This window comes from Camelina sativa, chromosome 5 (genome assembly GCF_030686135.1).
Source record: "Camelina sativa cultivar CO46 ecotype springtype chromosome 5, ASM3068613v1".
Taxonomy (NCBI): domain Eukaryota; kingdom Viridiplantae; phylum Streptophyta; class Magnoliopsida; order Brassicales; family Brassicaceae; genus Camelina; species Camelina sativa.
The window spans coordinates 12,796,137-12,816,141 of record NC_141884.1 but is presented as its reverse complement, the minus strand read 5'-3'; the positions used below and the strand labels follow the sequence as shown (position 1 = coordinate 12,816,141).

At 32.1% G+C, this 20,005-nt stretch overlaps 2 protein-coding genes, 1 long non-coding RNA gene and 1 pseudogene across 3 annotated transcripts; 1 reads left to right on the top strand and 3 right to left on the bottom strand.

Moving 5' to 3' along the window:
- Positions 1 to 2,848: 2,848 nt before the first annotated feature.
- Positions 2,849 to 3,300, bottom strand: LOC147943669 (PHD finger-like domain-containing protein 5A pseudogene; annotated as a pseudogene).
- Positions 3,301 to 7,109: 3,809 nt separating this feature from the next.
- LOC147943668 (uncharacterized) lies at positions 7,110 to 10,046 on the bottom strand. Its single transcript, XR_015558566.1, has 4 exons — positions 8,263 to 10,046; positions 8,144 to 8,170; positions 7,910 to 8,046; positions 7,110 to 7,504 (listed from the first exon to the last, which is right to left on the bottom strand). It is a non-coding gene; the product is annotated as an uncharacterized LOC147943668 (long non-coding RNA).
- A 2,100-nt stretch (positions 10,047 to 12,146) lies between these two features.
- LOC104786673 (PHD finger-like domain-containing protein 5A) lies at positions 12,147 to 13,238 on the bottom strand. The gene is made up of 2 exons (XM_010512118.3): positions 13,101 to 13,238; positions 12,147 to 12,604 (listed from the first exon to the last, which is right to left on the bottom strand). The coding sequence occupies exon 2, from the start codon at positions 12,577 to 12,579 to the stop codon at positions 12,247 to 12,249; it is 333 nt and encodes a 110-aa protein (XP_010510420.1). The 5' UTR covers positions 12,580 to 12,604; positions 13,101 to 13,238; the 3' UTR covers positions 12,147 to 12,246.
- Positions 13,239 to 13,983: 745 nt separating this feature from the next.
- Positions 13,984 to 17,944, top strand: LOC104786672 (protein trichome birefringence-like 45). The gene is made up of 5 exons (XM_010512117.3): positions 13,984 to 14,459; positions 15,233 to 15,404; positions 16,063 to 16,244; positions 16,368 to 16,526; positions 17,455 to 17,944. The coding sequence occupies exons 1-5, from the start codon at positions 14,110 to 14,112 to the stop codon at positions 17,804 to 17,806; spliced, it is 1,215 nt and encodes a 404-aa protein (XP_010510419.1). The 5' UTR covers positions 13,984 to 14,109; the 3' UTR covers positions 17,807 to 17,944.
- Positions 17,945 to 20,005: the final 2,061 nt, after the last annotated feature.

Sequence of the window (20,005 nt, the reverse complement as noted above, 5' to 3'; positions counted from 1 at the left end):
AAGAACACAACATAGCCGAATTCATCGAAAAATCTCTTATATATTCACCTTTAAGAGTGAACTACAAAGGGATTGGTGTCTCCTTAGGGTATAGTTCTTAGGGTATAGTTTCTTGGGTTCTCTCCGTAGGTATTGGTGTCTCCTTAGGGTATAGTTTTTCTTGGGTGTGTTTAAACACACCCTTAGGGTATAGTTCTTAGGGTATAGTTTTTCCGTAGTTCCATTAGTTACAGTCCTTAGGTTATAGTTTTTCCTTAATACATGTTTTATCCTCTTTTGATTTCCTTTCTCTCTTTGGTTTATTCTTCTTATTTACTTGACTTTTGGATCATCTATATTTGTTCTTCTTGTCACTTGGTCATCTATATTTGTTCTTCTTCAGGTGTAAAAACTGCAAGGAGCTTGTTCAAGGTAATTTGGCTTTCACATCATGTGTGGCATCAATAATGTGATGGTTGAAAAGGTAGAGACGTTCTGGAAAAAGTAGCAACTTCAGACTATCTTAACCCCTATTTCCCCATGTCAATGCTTCTTCTTCTACTCTTGTTAAAACTTGAAACAATATGTAAACTTCTTCTCGCTCTCAGATTCAATCAAATAAATCTGAGGTTATCATTGAAGCAAAGCTCCATGTGTCCATCAATGGCTCCTGTGAAAAAATTAAGAGTTAACATAACAAAACCTTAACATTTTAACCTTAGACATAAAGAGTTAAGAGAACAAAATAATTCGATTTTATAATCCTAAAAAACATTACTAACGAGATTGTTGAAGGAACGATCATGGTGCTTTACCTCATGTTCATAACTGACAAAGACTTTCTTGTTCAAATTCTTCTACTCTGCAGATTTTTTTTTACCATTGTCCACAGAAACAGAGATCATCATATATATCTTCAGGAGTCCCTAATTAAGCTATACCTTCAATTAGCAGCTGACGGAATCTAGTGCATCTAAAGAAATCACTAGAGCAGTGACGGAACGACAAGTCGGTGGAGCAGTGACGCTTTCGCAGCTGAAGATATACAGTGCATCACAGCCAAGGGTCGAACCATCTTTCTGCTTATCCTAAAATGCCTAAAACCGAGAGTACGAGAAGAAATGTACAATTTCAAAGTTTTTATGGAATAAATGCCCATTTAGACAATAAACCAAAAAAAGAATATATACTAGGCATGGTCTTTGGGAACTTATTTTCTTTTTCTTATGTGGGTGCTGGTTCAAATCTTCATATCAGTTTGGTGGTAAATAAGCAATTTCGTTTTAGACATTTTACTCAGGTTTAATTAGTTTCTTGGGTTTGTCCCACAAAAAAAAAATTAGTGTCTAACAGCACCTCCAATGGAGGTTACTATTATTAGGCTTTTATCATTTTTTATTATTAAATTTTGTACTTTTTGAATATAAAATTTTTTTGAAGGTTAATTAAAATTATCCCCTCAAATGGTATTCAATACATGTCATATTTTAAGTAAATAGTTAAATTTTAATAAGTATAGTTTTAATGAACAACCTAGGGCCATATGCACCCAAAAAAAAATATTCTAAAAAGGCATTTCTAACAATTTCTGAACAAACTAAAGAAACATAAAAATTGGATCAAGGTATGTATTTTCTTTTTTTAATATATATTTTAAAGATATGTGATGTGATTGATGATCATATTGATTTCAGTGAGTTAAGAGTGAATCAAAGAAAATTAATGTTTTATAATTAATTTTTAAGAAAATTAATGTTTTATAATTTCTATTTTCTTACAAAGAAATTATACAATTACCAACAGATGTCATGTAGTAACACATTTTGATGTTCTTTTTAATTTCTCAGATATATTAATTAGAAAGAATCTTGTAATCAATGATTTTTGTTATGGTAAATCAAAAAAAATTAATCTTTGTTTTTAAACTCTAACACATGTTAGGACTGATTTAATAAGAATATGAATATATGTAAAATAATAATTCCTAATTCACTAAACAAAATTTTGTAGATAATGATTAAAATAAATTTTACTTCAATACAAAATCATTATTCATTTAATAATAGTCAATCTTAAAATTTGTTACAAACTCTTAAAGAAAATCACCCACGCAACACAATTCTTGCTACTATATATATCCTTAATTAACCCCATAAACGAATTCTTCAATAGAAAAACCTCTCTTACATAAGCTTTTAAACAGAGTAAAAAAATATCCATGGCAACAACTGAGGTGTTGGGGAAGCCAGACTTCCTGTTAAGTTTGAAACCATCAGACGTGCTCGGTACACGCTAACGATATCGACAGAGCAAGTGGAAGCATATATACTTCCTCAGTGGGGTGAAAGTCGTTCTAAAAAATTGTCAAAACCGAATAAGGTGCTACTTGTGAATCTGTTCGAATACGGTTCTGAAATTACAACAGCTGTTGTAGTGAAAAGAGAAACAGATGGAAGTTTCAAACTAGACGGATGGAAGAACGTTATTGATCGTAGAAAGCTCAAAGCTGGCGATAAAATTGGAATTTGGTGGGATAAATGTAATGATAGTCTTAATTTTACGATACTATGATTGCTTGACTGACTGGACCGGATATCATCACAACATCATTTACTCGAATATGTATATCGGGTATTTGTCATGTTGGTTCGAGTCCGGCTAGTTGCTCTTGTGTCTTAAATATCTATTTGAAATCTGTTTCTAGAAATCATGCATGCTATTTCCTTTAAGAGTTATAATTATATTCATATGGCTTTGTAAGATATATATAAATTTTCAAAATTAAAATATGAATAAAAAAATTTAATCATAAGTTTTTTCATATCCAAGATCTTTAGATCGGGAATATATATGTTGTATGCAACGGGGGTAGTCAACAAACAAGTTTACACATAAGCATAAGAGATCCAAAATAGTTCAAGCAAATCAAAGGGGTTGTGCAAATAGCGAAAAAACAAAAAACACACATGTCATCATCGTTTTTTGAATCCATATTTCTTACGTTCATAGAACAAATCAGTTTTCGCACTCCCAAGGTTAACAATCTTGGGACAACCATCTCTGTCTTTCTCCTGTTGTGTACACTCTTTGCAGTAATAAGCATCTGAGATCCCAACCCCTCCGCAAATAACACACCGGCCTTGGAACGACCCGTAGTTGCATTCATCACATATACGTACCAGAGTACACGGACGCACATAAGAATCACAAATCACGCATTTCCCGTCGCATTTCTCACATAGTCGTCCAATGGCAATCCCAGGTTGTTTCCGGCACATGATCAGATCAGGGTGACGCTTTGCCATGGCTACTGGTACAATGTTCTACCTGGAAACATAGGTTCATCCTCATCCCCCCCCCCCCCCCCCCCCCCCAAAAAAAAAAATTAGCAAGAGAGGTCAGTCACTTGTCTATATACACCTTCACAAAGAAAGGTTACCCAATTGAGATAATTTAACAAAAGAAACGAAACCGGAAGAGTTCAGATATTACTTAAAGCTTGTCCATTCTATTCCATCGTTACACATTATAGAACAGTTCTTTCAACAATAAATCTTCCTTTTATAACTTGTTTCTAAACTATCAAATCCGAAATCAAGCTGAATTTGCAAAAAAAGGATGGTGGAACGATGAATTACAAGCTTTTTCCAACAAAAACCATTGCATATTGTTAATGAAAACCACCACCAACTTTTATGTATGTTTCATGCAGAGATTTACCCGAAATAAATTTCATTAAACCTCTAAAAACTAATTAGTCATCTCACACACATATGTTTATGTGTATATATATTTATATTTTACTTTATTAAATATGGATAACCATGTTGTCTTTAATTTTTAGGACGGATAATAGCCATAAATTAACAAAGAGAAATTAACAATTACTAACAAGTAACAACATAACAAATCGCAAAAAATATAAGAAAATGTTATTTATCAAATTTTGAAAACTAGCAAAGATAAGTTGCAAACTAAGAAGGAGAGAACATATTGAGAGGAAAAAATGGAGAATAATATATGTTGGCATGTTGAGGCAAATAATGATTGGTGAATCAGTTGTGAAACAAGTGATCCTCCAAACCTTAGATTGAGATGAGCCAGTTTAACTTATTATAAGTTATTTGTTTGACAAAAAAAAAAGAATAAAACAAGAAAATCCTCACACTCAAAATCCCTCGACTTAACACTTGGTCACTCTTATATCTCTTACACGAATCTCTTCCTCTTCAATAATCATCATGCCTTCATCTGGCCAAGTCTCCGACTGTCATCGCTTACGAACCTCCGACCTGAATCCGCCGGTACGTTTTCTTCATCTCCTTCTTCTCCTTCAATGTAGTTGCTTTTTCTGTTTCAACAATTCCAGACCCTTTAACCATCAACGCTTTAGGTTCGGATATCTTTGTGAAATTCGACAATGTAAAGGTAAGTCTTTGGCTTTGAATCAACTCGCTCAAAGGTAAATCTCTCTTTTTCTCTGTTTCAGATCTAACTATTTCGTTTCAGATTTGACCTTTATATCTAAACATTTTTTTTCAGATCTGACCTTTATATCTGACAATTTCTTTTCACATCTCGTCGCCGTCAACACTCTTCGATGTTTAAAAGGCAAATCTCTCATTTTTACTTCTCAAATTAACAAAAAAACAATTGGATTTTCTTTTATTTCTTAGGATCCAAAGAAGGGAATGCATATAGAGAAGAATCTATCCAGCGAAAGAAAGAGAGTGGCGGAGAGCAAAAACCTTTCTCCGTTGAAGCATTTTTTATTTTCTATTTCAATTTTATTTTGTATAATTAAAATAATTTTTGCAATTTAATAAACAAATTTTTTTGATATTTTAATTTAATCTATAATCGCCAATAATTTTTTTTTATTAAAACTATATGAGGAGGCCACAGATTAGTTACTGATTACTTCGTGGCTACTAATCCACGGACATTTACCTGGCAAATTTGTCGCTATATGAAGCTAATAGTTACGCAGCTTTCAGTCGTTTTGTGTATCAAACATATACAGTAAATCGTAGCAAATGGTAGCATTTGCCCACAAATTGTGTAGTCTCCAATTTGTAATACTTTGCGACACTTAGTGACAATAGGGAAATTTGCTACGGCCAAATAGTTATTAACTTTTTTTACCGCAAATCTGTAACAAATCTTTTTTTGCTACAATCATCATGAGATACCTACAGAATTATTTGTAACTATATGCCAAGTTTTTACTAGTGAAAGCTTCAAACCCTATCTTGGCATGCTTCTACTGCTCTCAGGATAATGAAAGTTGACTTTTGGAGATGTAATCTATACAACAACACATACACACACCACAGAAAGTTGACTTTTGGAGAGGAGACGCATCTATACAACACATTATACATGCACATGCAGTACACACTCACATAAAAAGTTTTGACTCCGGGAGAAGTTTTATTTCATTTCCAATTTTTTTTTTTTTTTTTTGTTTATTTTGATGATAGGAATTTGACAGAATATATTCACTTCATATTGCATAAATATATAAAGTCTAAAAACTGTAGATTTTCGTTTTCATATCAAAATCGAACAAGCAAGCAGCTTATAACAATTGTGTAATTAATCATTTAATCTGATCAACTATTATTGATCACGTATCATATTTTATCGAAAACACGTATAACTTTTTTCAGTCTAGGAAGGTGTTTCCAAACTAGCCATTTAGGAATGTTGTTGATATTTTCACTTTGATTTCAGGTTTGTTTCTTTTTCTTTCTTCACTCAAAGAACTCAATTTTCTTAGAACTCTCATTCATTCATTTTTTTTCCATCGTTACAACTTCACACACATTACATACTTATAGTAGATTTCTTTTACACTCATTCACTTAGACTCTAGACTTAGCAACTAGTACATCATTATATCTAGACATTAGACTTCTGGACACAAGCAACCTTACACAACATTACCTTAGCTATTAGCCACTAACAACTATTATCTACTCTAGTCTAACTAAGGTTTTCAACAACTTCCTTAGTTAAACTAAGTAAACAACACAAGACTCTTATTTTGGGCCTAACACTACTAATAGTCTAAAGAACACTAAATACACAAACCTTAAGTGGGCTTAACTCCAACCCATTAGTCTTCTTAATCCACAACAACAAAACAGCAATCTTTTCCTTCCTCTTTTCTCTTCTCCCTACGACCACTTCTTCTTCTCCATTTAGCTTCCATGCTTCTGGTTCTTCATCATCTTAATCTCACTCTTCTTGTCTTTCTCTTTTGCAGGGTAAATGGGAAACTCATCCCTCAACAAATGTTTACTAAAAATTTAGAAACAGTTTACAAAATTTCCAGAAGAGTTTCCTAAATTTTTGAATATTGCTTTAAAAGAAGACAACATAGCCGAATTCATCTAGCCGATAAGTTTAAGAGTGAACTACAAAGGGATAGGTGTCTCCTAACGAATAATAACCAAAAAAAACTCTTTCTAGAGGATTATCATTGTGTGGTTTAATTAAGTGTATTTTCAAATTGTAGGTTTTTCCTAGAGAAAAAAATATATACTAGCCTACTAGGCATTTTCTAAAGTGTATTTTCTTTTTATATATACTAGGATGTCGGCCCGCGCGTTACCGCACGGGAAAGTGAAAATTTGAAATAACTAATATTGTTAATTTCATATTTTGAGTAAAACTTTATAGTAATTCGTTACTTGTATAATATAAAAATCGTAAATAGTGACTAAGATGAATAAACCAAATTAGTTAAATAAAATATTTGTTGTATATATTAAAATAAAAAATTGATTCAGTGACAATAATAATGTTAAAAGATATATACAGAGGATGAGAAGCCAAAATTCTCTGCAAATTTCCTGTTTTATGTTGTAATAAAACATCACGTTCACCAACATCTGAGAAACCACCAACAACTAAACCTGCTATTTCATTAGCTGATGGTAATTCATATTGACGTTTCCTCTTATCATCTCCTACCATATGGATTTTCAGTTCCTCATCATTCCTGCTTTCATAACGATCTCTAGCTTTTCTAAATGTTTTGGCTAGAATATTATTTTCATCAAGCATGTTTATTAGAGCTAACAAAATTTGCTCATCTACTATTTCTTTGCCATCTGGAAATATAGATAACCTATTTTTCAACTCATTAACGGTATCAAATATATACATCTGTAAGAATTTAGGTGGTTGTCCATCCAATGGTAGAAGTGACCCAATACTATGATAATTTTCACCATGCATTTACAAAAAGGACCTGCTGAATTTAAAATTGAATAATCAATGTCAGCACCCATGTGTCTTCGGAAAGATGGATCGGAGAGAAGCTTTTTTAACAGAAGCGGAGGTTCTTGAATGTTAGGCAATTTGACATGCCCTTGTTTACAACATATTGTAAATAGAGGTCTTTTTGTTTGCCAATCCTTTGCAGTACTTTCCTTAGGCCATACTAACGCATCACAATCCCCACACCTTATTAATTGATTCCGTTTCATTTTTTTTTATGATGCAAGTTTTTTACCTACATTAAAATAACCAATTTGTTTATTAATTAGCGCGAGAAACCGTAATAATGAAAACGCAAAAAACAAACCAGTCAGATTTGCTAAATCTACAGAAAGAAAATTGAGAGAGAGAGAGAGACGAAGCGTAGAGCTCTAATGGAAAACTTTAGTTCAGTAGTGGTGAGCTCTAATGACATTATTTGTTTTGCATAATTACGTACAGAACCACCATATATTAGGAATTGATTTCCCACTTATGTCTATGAATCGGTACCATCATGTTCTTCAATCAACGACATTGAAAACGAAGTCGATGTGGTGAAACAGATGATAATAATATCTCACCTTATGACTGATATACATTATGTTTTTAAAGCATTGAATATACATATTAGAAAGTCATCAAAAACAAAATAAGTTACCTTTAGAAGATTTTTTTTCCTAACTTGATTTGTCATTTGGTCGTGCTTACGCTTTCTAGAATTTGATTTTGTGTTGTCACAAGTATGTCTGGCTTTTTCTTCGGCACTCTCTATTTCCATGCTCATTTGGAATATTTCTATATATTATCAAAATGTTTGATACCCAGAAAGTATAAGAAATTAAAATTTAACTAATATTTTAAAAAACTTTATTTACAAAAAATGGAAACTAACCTGGATCATTTATATCTAATGGACATCCTACATAACAAAAAAAATAAAAAATATTTTTATATTTATACCATGTTTGTTAAAAAAATTAAACAAGTTAAATAAGTTAATAAAAATTATACCATGTTTGTTAACAAATTTTGGCTTATCCGTAGCGCTAGACATCACTGCATATCATCATGCCTCTCCTATCTTGGTTTTGATTTTTCCAGTTACTGTCGCTGAATGACTACGACTCGGATCGTACTCTGGACGAAGAAGACTTTATTGATATTTTTGACTTTATAGGAGTACTGTCCTGCAATAAACTTTATATGCTTGAATATTATACTCTTTCCCAACTTAGCAATTAAAAGGCTACGTACACTCATATATTTGTTCACCGTAACTATATATACTAATAATCTAACCGAAGAAACACTTATAATCGAACATAACATAAGCAATGCCAAAAAAACAACATCATCCGTTTCGTTTGATGATTTAATCGAGCATTCAGAAGAAAAGTCAAAAAATAAAAGCTGCACACTGAGAATTAAAAACATTAGCCATGCAAAAAATATGGCACGCTTAATAGGAAAACCGGAAAAGGTTAAAATTCTATAATAGACTACAAATTTACAAAACTAAGATTAATGTATGAACTTAGTAGTGTCGACTAACAATAATAATAATCTAACCGAAGAAACACTAACAGCTCGGCAGCGAAAATATTAAAAAGCCAGGTACACTCATATATAAGAAACATTAATAGGTCATTTGCAGTGAAAATATATAAAATTACCTTGAATTAGATATTGATGTTTGTTATTTAAAAAACACTTCAATATAACAATTCTTTAGTTTTATTTAGTACCCAGAAAACAATTTTTCGAAACTTGTTTATGTAGTCAAGAAAAAGTTATATATATTAAATAAAGAGGTATAAGACATAGAGGTGTGAAATGTAAAGGTGTAAAAATTAATAGATGTGAAACATGGAAGTACAAGAAAGAGGTGTAATACATAGAGGTGTTAAATAAAAAGGTGTAAAAATTAATGGATGTGATATTTGAAACCAAAAGATACAACAAAGAGATGCAAAAATTAAGAGGTGTGATTTTTGAAAGATGGGGGTGCGACGAAATGACACGATTAATAATTTTAAACCGTTGGATTAAAAGTGGAACTAATCTCATCAGTTAGATTAAAAGTATATAATAAATAAAGAGGTTTAAGGCATAGAGGTGTGAATTGTAAATGTATAAAAATTAATAGATGTGAAACATGGAGGTACAACAAAGAGGTGTAATACAAAGAGGTGTTAAATAAAAAGGTGTAAAAATTAATGGATGAGATTTTTGAAACCAGAAGGTACAACAAAGAGATGCAAAAATTAAGAGGTGTGATTTTTGAAAGATGGGAGTGCGACGGAAAGACACGATTAATAATTTTAAACCGTTGGATTAAAAGTAGAACTAATCTCCTCCGTTGGATTAAAAGTTGACACAAAAAAGTGGGTTTGCTATTATATATAGTCAAGAAAAGTTTATATATAATAAATAAAGAGGTGTAAGACATATAGAGGTGTGAAATGTAAAGGTGTAAAAATTAATAGATGTGAAACATGGAGGTACAACAAAGAGGTGTAATACATATAGGTGTTAAATAAAAAGGTGTAAAAATGAATGGATGTGATTTTTGAAACCAAAAGGTACAACAAAGAGATGCAAAAATTAAGAGGTGTGATTTTTGAAAGATGGGGGTGCGACGGAAAGACACGATTAATAATTTTATACCGTTGGATTAAAAGTAGAACTAATCTCATCCGTTAGATTAAAAAGTATATAATAAATAAAGAGGTGTAAGACATAGAGGTTTGAATTGTAAAGGTGTAAAAATTAATAGATGTGAAACATAGAGGTACAGCAAAGAGGTGTAATACATAGAGGTGCTAAATAAAAAAGTGTAAAAATTAATGGATGTGATTTTTTAAACCAGGAGGTACAACAAAGAGATGCAAAAATTAAGAGGTGTGATTTTTGAAAGATGTGGGTGCGATGGAAAGACACGATTAATAGTGGAACTAATCTCATCCGTTTGATTAAAAGTTGACACAAAAAAGTGGGTTTACTATTATATATAGTCAAGAAAAATTTATATATAATAAATAAAAAGGTGTAAGACATAGAGGTGTGAAATGTAAAGGTGTAAAAATTAATAGATATGAAACATGGAGATACAACAAAGAGGTGTTAAATAAAAATGTGTAAAAATTAATTGATGTGATTTTTGAAACCAAAAGGTACAACAAAGAGATGCAAAAATTAAGAGGTATGATTTTTTAAAGATGGGGGTGCGACGAAAAGACACGATTAATAATTTTAAACCGTTGGATTAAAAGTGGAACTAATCTCATCCGTTATATTAAAAGTATATAATAAATAAAGAGTTGTAAGACATAGAGGAGTGAATTGTAAATGTGTAAAAATTAATAGATGTGAAACATGGAGTTACAACAAAGAGGTGTAATACATAGAGATGTTAAATAAAAAGGTGTAAAAATTAATGGATGTGATTTTTGAAACCAGAAGGTGCAACAAAGAGATGCAAAAATTAAGAGGTGTAATTTTTGAAAGATGGGGGTGCGACGAAAAGATGCGATTAATAATTTTAAACCGTTGGATTAAAAGTGGAACTAATCTCATCCGTTGGATTAAAAGTTGACACAAAAAGTAAGTTTGCTATTATATGTAGATATTTTAAAGATATGTGATGTGATTGATGATCATATTGATTTTAGTGAGTTAAGAGTGAATCAAAGAAAATTAAAGCTTTATTATTAATTTTTAAGAAAATTTTTTATTTTTTAACAAAGAAATTATACAATTACCAACAGATGTCATGTAGAAACACATTTTGATTTTCTTTCTAATTTATCAGATATATTAATTAGAAAAAAATCATGTAATTAATGATTTTTGTTATGGTAAATAAAAAACTTTTAATATTTTTTTAAAAAAAGTTTAACACATGTTAGGACTGATTTAATTAGAATATGAATATGTGTAAAAAAATAATTCCTAATTCACAAAACAAAATTTTGTAGATAATGATTAAAATAATTTTTACTTCAATACAAAATCTTATTCATTTAATAATAGTCAATCTTAAAATTAGTTACAAACTATTAAAGAAAATCACCCACGCAACACAATTCTGGTTACTAAACATATATCCTTAACCCCATAAACGAATTCTTCAATAGAAAAACCTCTTACATAAGCTTTTAAACAGAGTAAAAAATATCCATGGCAAGAACTGAGGTGTTTGGGGAGAAGCCATTTGATCCAAGACACCCATATAACATCCTGTTAGTTTTGGGCCATTCAGACACAGGTTCGAGTAAGACGATAACGATATCGAGAGAGCTAGTGGAAGCAAATATACTTTCTCGGTGTGATCAACGTCGTTTTGAAAAATTGTTACAACCGAATAAGATGGTATTTGTGGATCTGTTCGAATACGATACTAAAATTACAACAACTCTTAGAGTGACAAGAGAAACAGATGGAAGTTTCAAACTAGACGGATGGAATAACATTCTTGATAAAAGAAAGCTCAAAGCTGGCGATCTAATTGGAATGTGGTGGGATAGCTTATATGATAGGCTTAGTTTTAAGATACTGGTTACTTACTGACTGGAGCGGACATCATCACAACATCATTTAGTCGAATATGTATATCGGGTATTTGTCATGTTGGTTAGAGTCCGGCTAGTTGCTCTTGCTGTCTTAAATATCTATTTGAAATATGTTTCTAGAAATCATGCATGCTATTATTTCGTTTAAGAGTTATAATTATATATATATATATATATATTCATATGGCTTTGTAAGCTATAAATATTTTCAAAATTAATATATGAATACATATTAATATATTAATTTTGAAAATATATTTGGTCTTTAGATTTTCATATCCAAGATCTTTAGATCGGGAATATATATGTGTTATGCAACGTGGGTAGTCAACAAACAAGTTTACACATAAGCATAAGAGATCCAAAATAGTTCAAGCAAATCAAAGGGGTTGTGCAAATAGCGAGAAAAAAAAAACACATGCCATCATCGTTTTTTGAATCCATATTTCTTACGTTCATAGAACAAATCAGTTTTCGCACTCCCAAGGTTAACAATCTTAGGACAACCATCTCTGTCTTTCTCCTGTTGTGTACACTCTTTGCAGTAATAAGCATCTGAGATCCCAACCCCTCCGCAAATAACACACCGGCCTTGAAACGACCCGTAGTTGCATTCATCACATATACGTACCAGAGTACACGGACGCACATAAGAATCACAAATCACGCATTTCCCGTCGCATTTCTCACATAGTCGTCCAATGGCAATCCCAGGTTGTTTCCGGCACATGATCAAATCAGGATGATGCTTTGCCATTGCTAAAGGAACAGTGTTCTTCTACCTGCAAACATAGGTTCAGACCCAAAAAAAAAAAAGAGAGAGAGCCAGAGAGGTCAGTCACTTGTCTATACACTCTTTCACAAAGGAAACGTTACCTAGAGAGATAGCTTCACAGAGCTTTATCAAAAGAAACGAAACTAAAGAGTTCAGATATTACTACTGAAATCATGTAGCCTAAGAATTTGATAAAACTACTGAAAGAAAACTAAAATAAAGCTTCGAAAAGAAACTAGTCTAATTATAATCTTCTCAGAGGAATTTCGTCGAACACCTTACGGGCACAAGTTTCAGCCTAACGTTTTTATACTTTCCCAATTCCCAAATTCCAGAGGCCTAACTCTTCACTACCCAGAAAAATCTTCTATAAGCAAATTCGGATTTGTTCGAACACAGATACATCAATAAGCATAGACATTACAAACCCTAGAAACTGAGAGCAACGAAATCAAGAGAAAACAAAAAAAACTTAGAAAAGGAAGTGAATTAGAAGAACTCACAAGTAAAGGGAGATCTAACTTGAGCGAGATCGATCAAGAAGAACGTTGCGACGAGAAATTTCCAGAGAGCGCCAAGATGAAACAACGAAGGAGACGAAGCAGCTCACGAAATAAAAACGAATCGAGTCGGAGTCGGAGTCGGGTCGGGTTCTACACAAATAAACGAAGTATCCAGATTCTTTATAAGTTAAGTCGGTCCAATTCTAATGGGCTTTTTTTACATTGGGCTTTATAAATTATATACCAAACCAAACCGGTAGATGGTTTAGTAATCCATGTCCCAATCACTAGTACGCAAATTTGGACTTGGTCAAAAACGGTTTAAGGCTCAAACGTTGAGCAAGTAGCAGCAGCAAGCCACTGTCACTAGTACCAAATTGGCAAATTGATTCAGTTTTAAGTTAGCTTTGACTAGTTTTGACCCAAGTGACGTGGCTTTTTCAGTATTTATGTAAACAGTTGAGTATATATGATAAATATTCTAGACATGGAGGTGAAGTAAAGCAAAGAATCTATATTTTTGTAAAGCAAAAAAAAACAAAATATTTTGATACCTTGTGAGATCACATAAATAAAGAAACAAAACATTTAGAAATGTTTAAACATATAGAACTCGTTTAATTATTACACCTTTCTTCCTTTCTTCTTCGGATAAAGATCAATTATTGCACCTTGCTTTAATTTTTATGAGTTTATTACTAAAAATGTTAACCGTCAATTCGTATAATTCACTGTTAATAAATGTCGTTATTTATGGGTAAAACAAAACGCAAATATTTAATTTAATTAGTTTTTATTTATTTTAAAAAAAAAAACTAAAACCCGACCCCATATTTTCTTTCTTTTTAAATAATGGAGTCTTCATAACATTTACGTATTATTTAGTAAGTTCCATGCAAAGGACGAACAATATAATATAACCAACAACTTCTCTCTTTCTGTGTTTATCTCTCTCACTCTCTCTCTCTCTCTCTCTCTCTCTCTCTCTCTCTTTTCAAGCTTTTCTTTAATGGCGGCGGCTGTTCATTATCTAACTTTCCTCTTCCTGTTTCTTCTCCAAAACGCTACGTCAAAAGCTTCACCTCTCCCTCCCCTCTTCCGACGGCCGATCCGTAACCACAGTAACCACAGCAACTTCGCCAAGCATCCTCGCCGAAACCCGGTTGTTTTTCCGGTGAATCACAGTAGTTGTGATCTGTTTGCTGGTGAGTGGGTACGCGATGAGACTTACCCGCTTTACAGGGCTAAACAATGTGGTGGAGGAATCATAGATCCTGGATTTGACTGTCAGACGTACGGCAGACCTGACTCAGACTATCTCAAGTTCCGGTGGAAGCCTTTCAACTGCAATGTCCCTAGGTGATACATATAAACTCACTCACTACTCACACTAGCTACTTCATTCGTTATACTGATACAACGATTTAGTTGGATTATTTTGGTTGATGTTTAATTTAGTTATAATATATCATGTTTTCGAGGAAAAGAAAAAATATTCATTTTCTTGATATCGAGGTTACAACTTTGCATCCAATAGATAAATTTATGTTTTGAGGTGTAAAACAATTAGGCGAATGAAGTTTTAGTAGGGCCACTGCAGCAACCAATATTTTCAAGTTTGATTATTTAGTGAAAAAGACAAAAACAAATTCAAGCTGGTTATACCATAAAATGTAAAATATAGTATAGTATTTGGATCATATAAACAAAGTATTTGGATCATACAATGATCCGATCCCAAATTTTTTGTTCATACTGTATTTCATTCTTTTGTGTGGTTATGGACATTCTTTCATAACATCTTTTCATAATTAGGGGGCATTAACATAGATACACAGCAAGTACAACTAAATAAATATATGATATCTCTTTCTATAAGTAAAGTTATAATAAGGTTTATTACTTAAAATAAAAACAGTGTTATGTTAGATTCGCCTTTTCCAAGTTGTGTAATAAGTACAAGTTTAGCAGATTCCTTTTTAACAAAAGAAAAAAAAAACGGAATTGATGTTTCTGTTGATTAGGTGGAGTTTGGTGCGGTTAATATAATAAAGCACTCATTATTTTGTAATGTGTCGACGCAATGATTTTATATATTATTTACTGGTTTGTGAATTATTTGGAAAAAGCAGATTCAATGGAATGAAGTTTCTACAGGAAATGAGAGACAAAACGATAATGTTCGTTGGTGATTCGTTGGGTAGAAACCAATGGGAGTCGTTGATATGTATGATCTCTTCATCAGCACCATTGATTCATACACGTATCATTCATGAAGATCCTCTCTCTACCTTCAAGATTCTTGTAAGTTCCCAACACACAAATCTTTCTACTGTCGGTAAATGAAATTTTTATTTTTCCTTTGGGACTTGATTTTCTTCGAATAACACTCGTGAAAATTGAGGTCTAAAGTTGTATCGAACGTCGTTTTCAAACTAGCTTGCCCAACTTGACGTCGTCGGTGACAGTTTCACTGGTCCAATAAAAAGAATTAAAAGGAAAAAAAAAACTAAAGTTCTCGAAAGCAACATCAGTTACTATTATTATCTACTACACACCGTAATGCATGAATATGAAATAGTACTAGTAGTAATATTTTACTTTCAGATACTTAGATCTAATTAGCTCTTCGAATTAGAATATAAGGTCAACTATAAACAAAACACGTCTTAATTAGTATTTTTGATTACGTATATCTTGTTATAAACTAGATCACTTCAATTATTAGGAGTATATATCTTCATTAAGTTGGAATGTATATTAATCAGTGTTATACTTTCAGCTTTATTCTTTAAAGGCGCTTAAATGAAAGCAAATTTTTAATTTTGCTGAAAATGAATTTCAGTTCTATTCATTTAAAATCAGTTGAAAAGCAACGTTAGCACAAAAATAAAGACAAACATAAGCAACACCTCAAATTATAGTCTCAATTACATTTGCTAATATACATACACAATGACAGGACTACAACGTGAAGGTGTCATTCTACAGAGCCCCTTATCTTGTAAACATAGACAAAATTCGCGGAAAGACAACTCTTAAACTCGACGAAATCTCTGTCGATGCATCGAACGCTTGGCGTACAGCCGACGTTCTGTTGTTCAACACTGGTCACTGGTGGAGCCACACAGGGTCTTTACGAGGGTAAGCTAAAAAATTTGTAACCTCTACTCTATGTGTGAATTTTTTCACATACCTAGGGTAATTAGATCGCTATTGTAAATTGAGTTGACATGTGAATAAAAAATTTTGGGGGTGAGACGACAGGTGGGAGCAGATGGAGACAGGAGGGAGATATTACGGAGACATGGATAGGTTAGTGGCATTGAGAAAAGGACTAAGAACATGGTCTAATTGGGTCCTTCGTTATATAAACGCTCCTCTCACTAGAGTTTTCTTCCTCTCCGTCTCACCCACACACTACAAGTATGTAACCCTCTCTCTCTCTCTTTCTGTTGGTTATATTTAATTATATAATCGATGGAATCTTAATTCCTAGATCAAGCTCAACTTAATTATTTCCAAAACATGTAAATATGTTTATGCAACCATGATTAGATCGGATTCGAGTTAAGATCCTCCAATCCCAAAATGAATTGGTTTTTTTATATATATGAGACTTTGGAAGCTGTGTGATGCTGGTTATAAGAACGTGTAGTGTTGATAATTGATATATAAAATCATCGTGACATCAACGACGTGATTAATAAATAGGAAACACAATCAAACACACATGCGTTGGATTGAGGGTCTTTGCTAGCTAGATGTTGCCAAACTATATTAAATATTGACTTGTTAGTTGCTACCAAACTACTCTCTAGTACTTATACCATTTACCACTGTGCATGGCCTCATTTTTGCTAGCTATAGCTAAAAAGTGTAGACGTGATATCAATTACTGGTGTATAAAAATAAGAATTATACTAGTCTTTCTTAAATGTAAATAAAATAACGTTCCAATAAAAAGTAGTTGCTTATGAGTTGTGAACTTATGACTTATGACTTATGATATGTTATTTCAAAACGAGATATGACTTATGGAGATGAATAATGTCAATTTGGAATGGTTTATCATTTGCCGTCAAAAAGGGATTTGAAATTACACTATAGTGCTAAAAAAAAAAGAAAAAAAAAGGATAAACAATGAGAATAGTTTTTTAAAAAGGTCCACATATGAGCTGTGTTTTGCCAATGAGAAAGCTTTTCCTCCTTGCAACTTGCAAAATGATATACATATAACATTTAATGTTGTATCCTACCACTCTTTTGATCTTTAATAAAACTGTTCCCTGTTACTATTCTTCTTAGTTTGCATGAATTATTGATAAAAAAGACTTTTGGATATGTGATGCAGTCCAAATGAGTGGGCTTCATCAAGATCAAAAACTTCAACGTTAACTCAAGGAGGTAAAAGCTGCTACGGACAAACGACACCGTTTAGTGGAACATCGTACCCGACAAGTTCATACGTAAACCAAAAGAAAGTGATCGACGACGAGGTTAAAGAGGTGAAGTCGCATGTCTCACTGATGGATATAACTATGCTCTCTGCTCTGCGTGTAGACTGTCACCCTTCGATATACAGTGGAGATCTAAACCCTTCTCTTAAAAGAAACCCTGATCGTTCGTCTGATTGTAGCCATTGGTGTCTTCCTGGTCTTCCCGATACTTGGAACCAATTGTTTTATGCTGCTTTGTTGTATTGAAGATTTGATTAACCAAGTTCAGTCAAATGTATATCTATTGAAATTATAGTTTCCTAGTTTTTTTATGTAATGTAAGTTCACTAAGTTGTAACATTTAATCAAAACATATAATTGTGATTGCATGGTGAAACACCCTAATCCTTATCTTTTACACTTCTCCTTTGATTGTTGTATGTAACATTAAGAACACTTCAAATAAAAAGGCCTATACATTGTTGGGCTTGAACTCAAAATGATGGTAAACTAAAAAAGGGGTCCAATAATAATGTCTTGTTCGACATGTTAGATTTCTTTTATGAATCTGCAGTCTTTCTACATTAAGATGCTAGAAACTAGAAAGAAAGAAAAAACTAAATTGGGTTGTTGCAATCTGTAAACTTTAAAAGATGAGAAAAAATAGGAAGTAGATATAAGACAATTTCAACGGACGACCACAGAAGAATCCTAATTATGGAAGTGGGAAACCTACTTTAATTGATTAATCATACTCTTTGGTCAACAAATATATACTCATCTTAATAACCAAGTCCAATCGTTCAAGTAGGATGAGTCTTTGGATGTGACTCAGTCTTTAGTTGAACATAAACAGCATTGATTATAACATAAGTAAAGTGCATACTATGACTGATTAATGTAATGATTCTAACTAATGATTTTCCAGTTCATCATTAGCAATTTGCTTATATAAGATTTTGTTGTTTTAAAAGTATGTATATTTTGCTTAATCCACCCACGGTAATACCAACACATGTCGAAATGAATAGTTTTATTTCGCTCTCGCTTGCTATAAACGGAATTTATGCATGTCCTTCGTCCTTTATATACAAATGGTTTCTTATATACGAAAATAATAAAAAAAAAAATCTTATTTTAATATGCATGTTATTAGTTTTGGTATTATCATATTGCATCTACTAATTTCCTTTGCTTAATACTTTCTCTGTTTTATTATAAATGATGTTCAAGACATTTTCACACATATTAAGAAACTAATATAATTTTGTGTATTACCTTTTACTAATACACTATATGACTTTTCTCATTATTGGTTAATACATTAGTGTATAGTAGTATGAATTAAAACTGGAAAATTTTATATTGATTCAATGCATTTGAATATACAAAAGGATACTTATATTGAAACAAAACTTCAAATCTTAAAACCACCTTTAATAAGAAACAGAGGGAAAAATCTTTTAGTATTAATTAATAAAGGCATAGATTCAAACCGACAAATATCTATTGCAATGTTCTAGAGTTGAAGAAAAAAACCATAAGAAAATTTATGAATTGTGATAAAGATGTATCGGAGAAAAGTAATATTAATACAAAAGGAGTATTGTCGAACTTAGAATTTTCTCCAATAGGATGAGATGAACAAAGATCTAAGAATTATAAATAAGAATATGTTCTGATCGTATATACTCAAAAAATCTATTAACAAATATGTGTAATTCATACTCATATAACACATGAGATAATTATATCTAATACTATTGTATTTCCAACAAACACTGTTTCAAAGACAACCAAAAGCTATCCGTTTATTAATCATGTCACACAACTCACAGCTAATCAAAAGCTAACACTCTCTCTTAAATATAGGAAGACTTGTATTATTATAACGAGAAGACCTCGTGTGAAACGAGAGAAACAAAAAAACTTTTAATAATTTTTCCATTCACTAATAATAATAATTATACTAATATAATGTAATTAAACCCGATAGTGATGTATTCACACAACGGTCATGAAATGGAAACAGCCACACAACGAAGGCTCCTCCTCATCCTCTCTCTCATCAGTGTTCCTCAACGGTCACTTGCTAAGAAGCTGCGACTACGACCAGCAAAAATACTCCAACCAATGAAACGACGACTTGTGTTAATCTCTTCACAACGGTCGTTTTTTTTTTGTTTTAATTCTTTAAAGATTCTTCGGTGTTCATTTTATTAATTTTAAAAAGTAGAAAAAAAAACAAAACAAAAAAAAGTGAGTCATCAATGAAACACTTCTTTAACACAGATACGTTACCAAAGTAAAATCAACCACATGCCCCAACTCTTTTTTTTTTTTTTCAATTATTCGTTTCTGTTTAGACGTGTTTTTGACTTAACTGGAAATGTCCGTTTTACCCTTATAGAGTAGAACAATAAATTGCTTACTTCATCGTTTTAGCTATTTTTGGACTGTGAATGA

What these genes read in the sequence shown, in the direction of transcription:
- LOC104786673 (XM_010512118.3), bottom strand. Translation starts at nt 12,579, where the DNA reads ATGGCAAAGCATCATCCTGATTTGATCATGTGCCGGAAACAACCTGGG.
- LOC104786672 (XM_010512117.3), top strand. Translation starts at nt 14,110, where the DNA reads ATGGCGGCGGCTGTTCATTATCTAACTTTCCTCTTCCTGTTTCTTCTC. An exon ending in TCTCTACCTTCAAGATTCTT is followed by an intron (nt 15,405 to 16,062) that starts GTAAGTTCCCAA and finishes ACACAATGACAG; the next exon opens with GACTACAACGTGAAGGTGTC. An exon ending in GTCTCACCCACACACTACAA is followed by an intron (nt 16,527 to 17,454) that starts GTATGTAACCCT and finishes TATGTGATGCAG; the next exon opens with TCCAAATGAGTGGGCTTCAT.